Consider the following 14,287-nt stretch of genomic DNA (forward strand, 5'->3'; position numbering starts at 1 on the left):
GCAGCACTTTGGAAACGTTATTGTTGTTTAAATGTGCTACAGCAGGGGTGTCAAACTCAAATACAGAGTGGGCCAAAATTTTAAACGGAACAAAGCCGCGGGCCAAGGTTGAACAAATTAACCTTTTAATAGGGACCCAAACAAGTTTTGCATTAAATATTGAACAAGCAAGGCTTATATAACTTTAGTGACATGCAAAATCCGGTTTTAAATAATAATAATAATAATTAAAAAAAATATCAATGGCATATCAAAAAATAATTTTAATAAAAATGTTATGCCTTTTTTTCTATTTGCAATCTTCTGGGGTAAATATCAATTTTTTTCCACAGGTTAAATATGAAAATAAAATAACAATATTGAATGATCCAAACATTCAAGCCTTGAAGTAGCAAGAGAAAATGCATGAATAAAACGTTAATTATTGGTCAGTTAGCTGGAAGTTTCCCGTAAGAGTTAGTGCTGCAAGGGGTTCTGGGTATTTGTTCTTTTGTGTTTGGAAGGAAATTGCACACCTCAGAACAGTTGCATTATTTTATTATCTTTTATTGGCATCAGCAAAATCCAACAAGCATGCATTTCTTCTTGCAAACATCATTTTTTTTTTGCATTTTAAGTCCGTATATTATTGTTGCGCAATATCATTTGACTTTTCCATACCTACATGAATGCAGAAATCCACTCTCAATTAGTCTTATTAGATGAAAAATTGCCTGTGAAATATACTCTCTTCACAAAAAGTCTCCTTGTTCTGCGACGGATGCAGGTTAGATGTCTCAATGCTGCATGATGTTAACACTTCAAAGTTGGCTTTGGCACCGGTGAGCGTGAGTCATGGCTTTGCAAAAGCGTTCGTTTCTGACGATTGGGATCAGGGGTGGGGGGCGGCAAATGTATACGATGCAAAGTAGGAGCAAAATGTATACGGTCGTCGGTTAGCTAAAGGAAGAGCGGATGCAGAAGTGGTGCCATTCTGCAGAAAACTACGTTGGCCATGCAGATAGGAAACACACGGCCCACCTTGGCCTACTTTCTGAGATTGTGTCATGTAAGCAATAAAAGCAATAAAACCCTTGACAGGAACTACAGCCACGGAAGAGTTAATTTTTTGGATTAAAAGGAAGGTCAGTGTCCCGACTTAAATCTCTTCCCTAGAAAACTCTCAAGTGGACATAATGTTCCTGTCTATGTCTCTCACTGTTAATCTTCTCTGCACTGCATTTGTCTTTCTCAGTGTCAGCATCTCTCTTTTGCTGCGGGAACACATCAGGTGGCAAAGTCACCTCGGAAATCGACACAATCCCAAAGAAAAGATGCGTGTTTAGCGTGAGTAGGCGGCAACCACGGTGGCGTGTCTTTGTTTACAAAGTTTGTTAACAGCAAGATTCCGCTTTGGTAAACTCTCAGATAGAAAGGAGGGCGAAATCACCGCATGGATCCTTCTTCCTCCCACTCTGTTGCCTCAATAATGCATGAGGATGAACAGTTAAGACAAAACAAAAGCTGCCGTGATGTGCGAGGGAGGATAAAAGGGAAGAGTGGTGCTTAGATTTTTTTTTTTTTTTTTTTTTTTTAAATCTCTTTCGCTGCCATCCATCTCCCAACTTTCTCAAGTCCATATCCGTCTTTAGTGATGAGGCGGCACTCAGTAGAAGAAGTACACTGCGGGTGACAAAGACAGGAAGTCATTTATCTAATGGTGCCGCTCCTTATACAGTAAACAAACCATAAATACACACACAAGAGTCCTTATTTTAATACCGTAGGTCAGTGGTCCCCAACCTTTTTGTAGCTGCTTGATAATTTGGGAGGGGGGGATTTTTTTAAATGTTTTTTGTCATGAAAAAGGGAGTTTTTTTTGGGTTGGTGCAGTAGTTGTAAGTGTATCTTGTTTTTTATGTTGATTTAATACAAATAAAAAAATAAAAACAATTTATAAAATATTATTCTGCGGCCCGGTGGTTGGGAACCACAGCCGTAGGTCACAGGTGTCAAACTCAAAGGCCCGGGGTCACATTATTTTATATGGACCTTGAAGTGTAGCTCGGTTGGTAGAGCGGCCGTGCCAGCAACTTGAGGGGTTGCAGGTTCGATTCCCACTTCCGCCATCCTAGTCACTGCCGTTGTGTCCTTGGGCAAGACACTTTACCCACCTGCTCCCAGTGCCACCCACACTGCTTTAAATGTAACTTAGATATTGGGTTTCACTATGTAAAGCGCTTTGAGTCACTAGAGAAAAGCGCTATATAAATATAATCCACTTCACTTCACTGAAGGCTTGGAAAATATATGCGTCAAAAAGGTATCCTATGTTTGTTCACTAAATGGATTTGTTCTTTCCGTTTGGACCGAAAAAATGATATTGCACATTTTTTCAACTTTAATATTAACCAATATTGCAACAATTATTGCAGAGTCATACTTTCCAAACTATTTTTGGGGTTGAAGTTCAAACAAATGCTGTATCTGCTTGAACTACAAACCCTGTTTCCATATGAGTTGGGAAATTGTGTTAGATGTAAATATAAACAGAATACAATGATTTGCAAATCATTTTCAAGCCATATTCAGTTGAATATGCTACAAAGACAACATATTTGATGTTCAAACTCATAAACTTTTTTTTTTGTGTAAATAATCATTAACTTTAGAATTTGATGCCAGCAACACGTGACAAAGAAGTTGGGAAAAGTGGCAATTAATACAGATAAAGTTGAGGAATGCTCATCAAACACTTATTTGGAACATCCCACAGGTGTGCAGGCTAATTGGGAACAGGTGGGTGCCATGATTGGGTATAAAAGCAGCTTCCATGAAATGCTAAGTAATTCACAAACAAGGATGGGGTGAGGGTCACCACTTTGTAAGAAAATTGTTGAACAGTTTTAGAACAACATTTCTCAACGAGCTATTGCAAGGAATTTAGGGATTTTACCATCTACGGTCCGTAAAATCATCAAAAAGTTCAGAGAATCTGGAGAAATCACTGCACGTAAGCGATGATATTACGGACCTTTGACCCCTCAGGCGGTACTGCATTAAAAACCGACATCTGCGTGTAAAGGATATCACCACATGGGCTCAGGAACACTTCATAAAACCACTGTCAGTAACTACAGTTGGTCGCTACATCTGTAAGTGCAAGTTAAAACTCTACTATGCAAAGCCAAACCCATTTATCAACAATATCCTGAAACGCCGCCGGCTTTGCTGGGCCCGAGCTCATCTAAGATGGACTGATGCAAAGTGGAAAGGTGTTCTGTGGTCTAACGAGTCCACATTTCAAATTATATTCGGAAACAGAAGACGTGGTGTCCTCCAGAACAAAGAGGAAAATAACCATTCGGATTGTTATAGGCGCAAAGTTGAAAAGCCAGCATGTGTGATGGTATGGGGGTGTATTAGTGCCCAAGGCATGGGTAACTTACACATCTGTGAAGGCACCATTAATGCTGAACGGTACATACAGGTTTTGGAGCAACATATGTTGTCATCCAAGCAACGTTATCATGGACGCCCCTGCTTATTTCAGCAAGACAAGTGTTACAACAGCATGGCTTCGTAAAAAAAGAGTGCGGGTACTTTCCTGGCCCGCCTGCAGTCCTGACCTGTCTCCCATGGAAAATGTGTGGTACATTATGAAGCGTAAAATACGACAGCGGAGACCCCGGACTGTTGAAAGACTGAAGCTCTACATAAAACAAGAATGGGAAAGAATTCCACTTTCAAAGCTTCAACAATTAGTTTCCTCAGTTCCCAAACGTTTATTGAGTGTTGTTAAAAGAAAAGGTGATGTAACACAGTGGTGAACATGCCCTTTCCCAACTACTTTGGCACGTGTTGCAGCCATGAAATTCTAAGTTAATTATTTGCAAAAAAAAATAAAGTTTCTGAGTTTGAACATCAAATATGTTGTCTTTGTAGCATATTCAACTGAATATGGGTTGAAAAGGATTTGCAAATCATTGTATTCTGTTTATATTTACATCTAACACAATTTCCCAACTCATATGGAAACAGGGTTTGTATGATTTCAAAGCAAGGGGTTAAATTAATGGTGGTTTTTTTACAATACATTAATTTTAAATACAAAACCCAAAACCAGTGAAGTTGGCACCTTGTGTAATTCGTAAATAAAAACAAAATACAAGGATTTGCAAATACTTTTAAACTTATATTCAATTGAATGGACTGCAAAGACATGATATACAATGTTTGAACTGAAAGACTTATTTTTTTGTGTGCAAATAGTCATTAACTTGAAATTTAATGGCAGCAAAAAAAGCAAAAAAGTTGGCACAGGGGCATGTTCACCACTGTGTTACATCACCTTTTCTTTTAACAACACTCACTAAACGTTTGGGAACTGAGGAGACCAATATTTGAAGCTTTTTAGATGGAATTCTTTCCCATTCTTGCTTGATGTACAACTTAAGTTGTTCAACAGTCCGGGGTCTCCGTTGTGGTATTTTACGCTTCATAATGCGCCACACATTTTAAATGGGAGACATGTCTGGACTGCAGTTGGGCCAGGAAAGTACCCACACTCTTTTACTACGAAGCCACGCTGTTGTAACACGTGGCTTGGCATTGTCTTGCTGAAATAAGCAGGGGCGTCCATGATAACGTTGCTTGGATGACAACATATGTTGCTCCAAAACCTGTATGAACCTTTCAGCATTAATGGTGCCTTCACAGATGTGTAAGTTACCCATGCCTTGGGCACTAATACACCCCCATACTATCACACATGCTGGCTTTTCAACTTTGCGCCTATAACAATCCGGATGGTTCTTTTCCTCTTTGGTCTGGAGGACACCACGTCCACAGTTTCCAAAAACAACTTGAAATGTGGACTCGTCAGACCACAGAACACTTTTCCACTTTGCATCAGTCCATCTTAGATGAGCTCGGGCCCAGCGAAGCGGGCGGCGCTTCTGGGTGTTGTTGATAAATGGCTTTGGCTTTGCATAGCAGAGTTTTAACTTGCACTTATAGATGTAGCAACCAACTGTAGTTACTGACAGTAGTTTTATGAAGTGCTCTTGAGCCCATGTGGTGATATCCTTTACACACTGATGCTGCTTTTTGATGCATTACTGTCTGAGGGATGAAAGGTTTTTTAATATCATCGCTGACGTGCAGTGATTTCTCCAGATTCTCTGAACGTTTTGGTGATATTACGGTTTGTAGATGGTGAAATCCCTAAATTCCTTGCAACAGCTTGTCGAGAAAACTGTTCGACAATTTGCTCAGGCATTTGCTTACAAAGTGGTGACCCTCACCCCATCCTTGTTTGTGAATTACTTAGCATTTCATGGAAGCTGCTTTTATACCCAATCATGGACCCACCGGTTCCCAATTAGCCTGTTCACATAAGTGGTTGATGAGCATTCCTCAACTTTGTCAGTCTTTTTTGCCACTTGTGCCAGCTTTTTTGAAATATGTTGCAGGCATCAAATTCCAAAAGTGCTAATATTTGCAAAAAATAACAAAGTATTCCAGTTCGAACGTTACGTATCTTGTCTTTGTAGTCTAGTCAATTGAGTTGAAAAGGATATGCAAATCATTGTATTTTGTTTTTATTTACGAATTACACAACGTGTCAACTTTACTGGTTTTGGCTTTTGGAAATAAAACAACTTTTTTTACAGTAAAATTTTGTCAACTGATGGGTGCATCATGTGTGAACGTAAAATGTGAATGAACAGATAGATGTTCACTGTGCGTGTAAATAAATGGGTTGTACTTGTATAGCGCTTTTCTACCTTCAAGGTACTCAAAGCGCTTTGACACTACTTCCACATTTACACATTCACACACTGATGGAGGGAGCTGCCATGCAAGGCGCTAACCAGCACCCATCAGGAGCAAGGGTGAAGTGTCTTGCTCAGGACACAACGGACGTGACAAGGTTGGTTCTAGGTGGGATTTGAACCAGGGACCCTCGGGTTGCGCACGGCCACTCTGCCACTGCGCCACGCCGTCCCATATGTAAATGGACTGACATATACAGTATTTATTTCCATTATAACTGCATATCTATGTTGCTTGCATTATGTGAACAGATGGACAGAAGACCACATGTAGGTGTCTGTGAATGGACGGACAGGAATTTGCATGGTGTGTATGTGAATAGACATACATATCAAGTGCACGTGAATGAATAGACAAGATGCACACTAGCATGTGTGAAGGGGCAGACAAATAAATATCTGCAGTGTGCATGTGCGTGAATGGACATACAAATGTCCACATTATATGTGTATGTGAACAGACAGACATATTTTAAAACTGTTACATGAACAGATAGACATAATACAGATACCGGTATGTGTATTGTATACACACATATGTGTATTGTACAGACATATAGACCGGTATTTGTGTATGTGAATAGACAGACATCAGTTTGTATCGTATAAGTGAGTGGACAGACATATGCTTGCAATGTGTATGTGAATGGACAAACATATGTTTACATTTTATATGAGTATGCAGGCAGATGTTTACGTCGAATGTGTGTATGTGAATGGATAGACAGATGTTTGCATCGTATATGTGGGAATGTAAATGGACAAACAGATGTTTACATTGTGTATGTGAATTTTACAGACAGATGTTTGCAAGGTGTATGAGAATGGGCAGACAAACGTTCACATCGAATATGTGTATGTGAATGGACTGACAGATGTTTGCATCGTATATGTTGGAATGTTGTATGTGAATGTACATACAGATGTTTGCATCATTTATGTGTATGGACAAACAAATGTTTGATTCATATGTCTATGTGAATGGACCGCAAAATGTGTATGTAAATGGACGGACATGTTTGCATTATATATGTGTATGTGAATGGACAGACATATATTTGGAATGTGTATGTGAATGGACAGACGAATGTTTGCGTCGTATATGGGCATGGAAAAACAAATGTTTGAATCATATGTGTATGTGAATGGTCGGACATATGTTTGCAAGGAGTATGTGAATGGACAGACGTATATTTGCATCGTATAGCTGTATGGTCAAACAAATGTTTGAAATCACATGTGAATGGACAGACATGTTTGCAAGGTGTATGCGAATGGACAGACATATGTTTGCAAGGTGTATGTCAATGGACAGACAGACGTTTGTGTTGTATATGTGTATGGACAAACAAATGTTGGAATCATATGTGAATGGACAGACATATGTTTTCAAGGTGTATGTGAATGGACAGACAGATGGTTGCATCGTATATGTGTTTGGACAAACAAATGTTTGATTCATATGTGTATGTGAATGGGCATACATGTTTGCAAGGTGTATGTGAATGGACAGACAGATGTTTGCATTGTATATGTGTATGGACAAACAAATGTTTGATTCATATGTGTATGTGAATGGGCATACATGTTTGCAAGGTGTATGTGAATGGACAGACAGATGTTTGCATTGTATATGTGTATGGACAAACAAATGTTTGATTCATATGTGTATGTGAATGGGCATACATGTTTGCAAGGTGTATGTGAATGGACGGACAGATATTTGCACCGTATATCTGTATGGACAAAAAAATGTTTGGTTCATATGTGTATGTGAATGGACAGCAATATGTTTGCATGTGAATGTAAATGGACAGACTAGTTTGTATCATGTATGTATACAGTATGTGAATGGACGGATAGATGTTTGCATCGCATGTGTCGGAATGTAAATGGACAAAAAGATGTTTGCATTGTGTATGTAAATGGACAGACAGATGTTTGCATTATATATGTGTATGGACAAACAAATGTTTGCATTATATATGTGTATGGACAAGCATGTTCCATTCATATGGGTATGTGAATGGAGAGCCAAATGTTTATGTAAATGGACAGACACGTTTGCATTATATATGTGCATGTGAATGGACAGACAGATGTTTGCATCGTATATGTAGGAATGTAAATGGACAAACAGATGTTTGCATTGTGTATGTGAATGGACAGACTGATGTAGGCAAGGTGTATGTGTATGGACAGACACATGTTTGCATCACATGTGTATGCGAATGGACAACAATATGTTTGCATGTGTAGGTAAATAGAGAGACAGATGTTTGTGTTGTATGTGAATGGACGGACGGTGTTATCGGAGGTGTCCCTACTGTAGTGTGAGTGCAAGAAGGGCAGTGTTGTCCACTCACAGAATATGATGCCCACCACAATGACTCCAATGATGCCCATCATGATCATCATCTGAAAGGACAAGAAGACATGATGAAAGACGTCCCCTCCAGTCTTCAAAATGTCCCACCTTGCAGTTCTTCCACCAATATTTGTTCTTCAGCTTGGCAGCACAGCTCTCAAACTGCGACGCCCCGGCCTGCAAAGCGTCCGCTCTGTCGTCCAGCTCAGAGAGCTTCTGGTCCCTCTCCAGAACTTTGTCCACGTTCACCCTCATGATGTCCACCACCTGGAACCACAAAGCGTTGGGCGGCCGTGAGGAATCGAACACGTCGGTTTGACGCCTGCCGTGCCGTACCTCCTCCACTTGGGCCTGGGTCTGCTGCAGCCTGCGGTTGCTGGAGGTGTTGGGCGGCCCGGCGGGTTGGCCTCCCGGGGCTCCATCTGGACCGGGGGCTCCTGGAGCACCGGCGTCTGGGGCGGACCTGCGGGAGGAAGGTCAGGAAAGGTGGAAAATGTCCGCACTCGTTAAGAACCCCACTGGTCAATTCATTAGGTACACCTTTATGTTTATTATCCTGCTTTAGTTTGTGTACGGCATACTTTTCAAAACATCCATCCATCCATTTTCTACCGCTTATTCCCTTTCGGGGTCGCGGGGGGCGCTGGCGCCTATCTCAGCTACAATCGGGCGGAAGGCGGGGTACACCCTGGACAAGTCGCCACCTCATCGCAGGGCCAACACAGATAGACAGACAACATTCACACACTAGGGACCATTTAGTGTTGCCAATCAACCTATCCCCAGGTACATGTCTTTGGAAGTGGGAGGGGCCTATCCCCAGGTGCATGTCTTTGGAAGTGGGAGGGGCCTATCCCCAGGTGCATGTCTTTGGAAGTGGGAGGGGCCTATCCCCAGGTGCATGTCTTTGGTATTATTTAGTTAGAATAAAGAGGGAAAACACAATAGAACTGTTTTAAACATCCATCCGTCCATTTTCTACCGCTTATTTCCTTTGTAGTGGAGGCCCTTCGTTCACTTTTGTCTAAAAGCGCCAAATTTGGCACAGGTGTAGCTCAGGGCGTACTTAAATGATTTAACTAGGGCGACCACGCCGGTGACCACTTGTGTCTCTAACATTTGAAACAGATAAATAATAATAAACAAATGGGTTGTACTTGTATAGCGCTTTTCTACCTTCAAGGTACTCAAAGCCCTTTGACACTACTTCCACATTCACACACTGATGGAGGGAGCTGCCATGCAAGGCGCTAACCAGCACCCATCAGGAGCAAGGGTGAAGTGTCTTGCTCAGGACACAACGGACGTGACGAGGTTGGTACTAGGTGGGGATTGAACCAGGGACCCTCGGGTTGCGCACGGCTACTCTCCCACTGCGCCACGCCGTCCTAAAAATCTAATAATAGATTTTATTTCTAAAAAATCACTTTGCATTGAGTAAATAACCTCAAAGTTCTACAGTGTATTAAAACAAAAATTAATAAAAATAAAAATATAATAAAAAATTAATCTAGAGCAGCCTAATACCTAGAACTAGTATGGATATCTAAAAAAAAAAAAAGAGGGGTTTTTAAGCATTTTTTAAAAAGCATCCACAGTCTGTGATACCCTCAGGTGGTCAGGGAGAGTGTTCCATTGTTCGTAGCTTTGTCCTCGGACGTTGGAGGAGGTTAGCCTGTCCGGAGCAGAGGTGCCGTGTGGAGGACTTGGGGGTGAGTAGTTCTTTGAGGTAGACGGGGGCATTTCCATGGAGGCACAGGTGGGTTAGTAGGGAGACTTTGTATTCAATCCTGAGCGGAACAGGAAGCAAGTGAAGGAATGTGATGAGCTACAAATGTAAACTTGGTGTCTATTTCATGTGTTTTGACAATTAAAAATATGTCATTTTTATTTTAGGGTGTGTCTAGACTCCTAATTTGCATATTTCCAAATGGCGTTTTGCTATTGTGAAGACATTGGACGTAAGTTGGGCATTGTTATGAGTAAAACCTGGTGCCTATGTTATGGTGTCAAGGCGTGGACTTTGGTGCGGTTTGTTTTCCCGAGGTGCAAAGCGACTGGATCGGACCTGATGTGAAGGTAACGACATATTTTAATCTTAACTCAAAAAAGGCGCTCACAGAAGAGGAACAAAAACTTGGCTATGACACAAAACTATTACTACGACATAAAACAAAACCCAGCAAACTATGGCATGAATAACAAAACTTTCAGGGAATGAGAAAAGAAGATGGATCATCAGCATGGAGCAAGAGTGTGTAGAGGATGATGTCGCCAGGCTGACTGCCTGGCAACTACAGGCTTAAATGGTGCTTGAAAACAGGTACGTGTGTTCAAATGAATCAGGTGCGTGAGTGAACTGATTGTAGACATGGAAACAAAACAATGGAGTGAGAAAACAGGAACTAATGGAGTCTGGAAGTAATCTAACACAACTCAACAAAACATGATCACAAAGACATGACACATGGATATTAAAGTGCTCTAATAAATGAATGATCATAAATCGGATCATTCCAGTATGTTTCTGATGCTCAAAAATAGTTTGCCAATAAGTATCAAAAGTTTTTTACATAGCCGCCATCTTGGAAATATGCTAATTAGGTGTCCAGACACATCCAATCATAAAGATGATTATTCCAACATTTCTAATTGTCAAAACACATGAAATAGACACCAAGTGCGGATTTGTTTCAAATGTTAGAGACACAAGTGGCGGCCATATTTAATTGGCTGCTATGGCGACCCCAAAGGTCACCGGCGTGGTCGCCCTAACTAAATCATTTAAGTACTCTCTGAGCTACACCTGTGCCAAATTTGGGGCTTTTAGACAAAAGTGAACGAACACACCCTAAAATTTCCCTAAGGACCCCCACTATTGGGGTCGCCTATCTCAGTTGCAATCGGGCGGAAGGCGGCGTACACCCTGGACAAGTCGCCACCTCATCACAGGGCCAACACAGACAGACAACATTCACACACTAGGGACCATTTAGTGTTGCCAATCAACCTATCCCCAGGTGCATGTCTTTGGAAGTGGGAGGGGCCTATACCCAGGTGCATGTCTTTGGAAGTGGGAGGGGCCTATACCCAGGTGCATGTCTTTGGAGGTGGGAGGGGCCTATACCCAGGTGCATGTCTTTGGAGGTGGGAGGGGCCTATCCCCAGGTGCATGTCTTTGGAGGTGGGAGGAAGCCGGAGTACCCGGAAGGAACCCACGCAGTCACGGGGAGAACATGCAAACTCCACACAGAAAGATCCAAGACCGGGATTGAACCCAGGACTGCAGGACCTTCATATCGTGAGGCAGACGCAGTAACCCCTCTCCCACCGTGCTGCCCGATTTTAAACATCCATCCATCCATTTCCTACCGCTTATTCCCTTTGGGGTTGCGGGGGGCGCTGGTACCTATCTCAGTTGCAATTGGGCAGAAGGCGGGGTACACCCTGGACAAGTCGCCACCTCATCGCAGGGCCAACACAGATAGACAGACAACATTCACACACTAGGGCCAATTTAGTGTTGCCAATCAACCTATCCCCAGGTGCATGTCTTTGGAGGTGGGAGGGGCCTAACCCCAGGTGCATGTCTTTGGAGGTGGGAGGGAACCCACACAGTCACAGGGAAGACATGCAAAGGCCACACAGAAAGATCCTACTCAGGACCTTCATATCGTGAGGCAGATGCACTAACCCCTGTACCACCGTGCTGCCCCATTTCAAACAGACCTCACAAAATTATTATTTTAGTAAAAGGCAGAATTTCTTATCGTGCAAGTGTACCTAATATTGTGGCCAAACTTGCTTTGAGCGTCACCGGTTTCGCCAAAGCTGTCGCATCATAAATCTTCTGCACTAAAATGATGTTTGGAGCTTTTCTTTCATGAATGATTTAGTTCATTTTACTGTCCCCAAAAAAAAAATAATCATAAAATATTTGGATTAAATTCCCATATTCTATGTTTTTTGTTTGCCTCACTTGGGAATTGGACAATATAAGGACTAATGAAAATTATTAAAAAAGTGTTATTTTTATTTTATATTACACTATACGAATATTATCACGGTGGTAGAGGGGTTAGTGCGTCTGCCTCACAATACAAAGGTCCTGAGTAGTCCTGGGTTCAATGCCGGGCTCGGGATCTTTCTTTGTGGAGTTTGCATGTTCTCCGGCTTCCTCCCACCTCCAAAGACATGCACCTGGGGTTAAGCCCCTCCCACCTCCAAAGACATGCACCTGGGGTTAGGTTGATTGGCAACACTAAATTGGCCCAAGTGTGTGAATGTTGTCTGTCTATCTGTGTTGGCCCTGCGATGAGGTGGCGACTTGTCCAGGGTGTGTACCGCCTTCCGCCCGATTGTAGCTGAGATAGGCACCAGCGACCCCAAAGGGAATAAGCGGTAGAAAATGGATGGATGGAAATTCCAATATTCAATGTTTTTTGTTTGCCTCACTTGGGATTGGACAATATAAGGACAAATGAAAATGAATATATTAAAAAAAAAGTGTTATTTTTATTTTATATGTATTCTATATTACACTATAAAAATATTACAACAAAAACTACAACCACAATAATTAGCTCTCATACACAAAAGTAGTCATTTCAAATCAACAATCACATTGCACCATTTTTAACTAACTCCGGGCAATAAATCATGACATTTTTTCAACACGACTAAAAAGAAAACATCAACATTTTAGTTGTATATTTTACCCCCTGACTAAAGGTAGTAATAAATAAATAAATAAATAAATCCGCCGCATTAACTCACATCTTCTATGCAGCTGTTAGTGCTGACTCAGCAGAGGAGGCACTGTTTCCAAGTCCGACACTGAAGCGAAACAAATAAAAAGCGCAAAGAATCATATAAGATTGTTGTTGTTTTCGAGGTGGATGAGAAGAGTTGAGTTCCAAAAAGTGTCGCAATGATGCCAAGAAGAAGAAGCAGTCAGTTCGGTGAAGAAAACCACATAAAGATGTAATCAATCCCAGCGTTCAAGTCTTTCCAGAAAGGATGCAGAATTGATCACTTTTCCCCACAAAGCTCCTAAATCTGATGGTTATTCCCCCCAAGTGTGTGCGTGGAAGTGACGCTGCTGCTGCAGTAATGCGTCTCTATGCTCTCCAACCTTGTCTTCCCCACTTGGACTCAGAACACAGTGCGGTACTACCCCCCCACCCCTCCCCCACACACATACTGTACTTTGCAGTGCTGCAGCTCGGATGGGAGTGAGGATGAGGGGGGGGGGGGGGGGGGGGGGGGTGCACGTCACTGCAATGCGTGGATGCCCCCACTGAGTGTTGTTGACTCGACTGTAAAACATGGGATTCTCCTATTTGTAATGTATACTACTGTATACAGTAGGCTATACATCATGGTGCACTATGTGATTAAAAAGCCAGTCAACATATTAGAAGCATCTGCCAACATGATGCAATGCATTTCTAGTCATAATAAACAGTGTTTAGGTCAAAGTGTGGCTCCATCTAGTGGTACAAACATGTACAGGAAATATGTCATTTCTACAGTCATAATAAACAGTGTTTAGGTCAAAGTGTGGCTCCATCTAGTGGTACAAACATGTACAGGAAATATGTCATTTCTACAGTCATAATAAACAGTGTTTAGGTCAAAGTGTGGCTCCATCTAGTGGTACAAACATGTACAGGAAATATGTCATCATTTCTACACACTGCATTTGTACAGTCATGCGAACTATCCATCCATCCATTTTCTACCACTCATTCCCTTTTGGGTTCGCTGGTGCCTATCTCAGCTACAATCGGGCGGAAGGCGGGGTACACCCTGGACAAGTCGCTACCTCATCGCAGGGCCAACACAAACATGACCCTGCCACCACAGTGCTTGAGGGTAGAAAAGTACAATTACCTTGTTACTTACTTGTGTTGAAATTCACATTTTCATCATTTAACCACAGCTCTCCTGTGCCGGCAGCACTCATGCAACCATTACCTTGTTACTCACCTGTGTTGGAATTTACATTTTCCTCATTAAACCACAGCTCTCCTGTAACCAGCAGGACTCATGCAACCATGACCCTGCAACAACAGTGCTTGATAATAGAAAAGTACAATTG

At 41.8% G+C, this 14,287-nt stretch overlaps 1 protein-coding gene across 1 annotated transcript; it reads right to left on the reverse strand.

Moving 5' to 3' along the window:
- Window positions 1-520: 520 nt before the first annotated feature.
- Window positions 521-13,358, reverse strand: LOC133561545 (synaptobrevin-like). Its single transcript, XM_061914894.1, has 5 exons — window positions 12,961-13,358; window positions 8,521-8,647; window positions 8,293-8,451; window positions 8,183-8,234; window positions 521-1,662 (listed from the first exon to the last, which is right to left on the reverse strand). Coding segments are annotated over exons 1-5 (357 nt in total). The 5' UTR covers window positions 12,963-13,358; the 3' UTR covers window positions 521-1,645.
- Between the last annotated feature and the right edge of the window lie 929 nt (window positions 13,359-14,287).

Source organism: Nerophis ophidion, linkage group LG11 (genome assembly GCF_033978795.1).
Source record: "Nerophis ophidion isolate RoL-2023_Sa linkage group LG11, RoL_Noph_v1.0, whole genome shotgun sequence".
NCBI classification, from domain to species: Eukaryota; Metazoa; Chordata; class Actinopteri; order Syngnathiformes; family Syngnathidae; genus Nerophis; species Nerophis ophidion.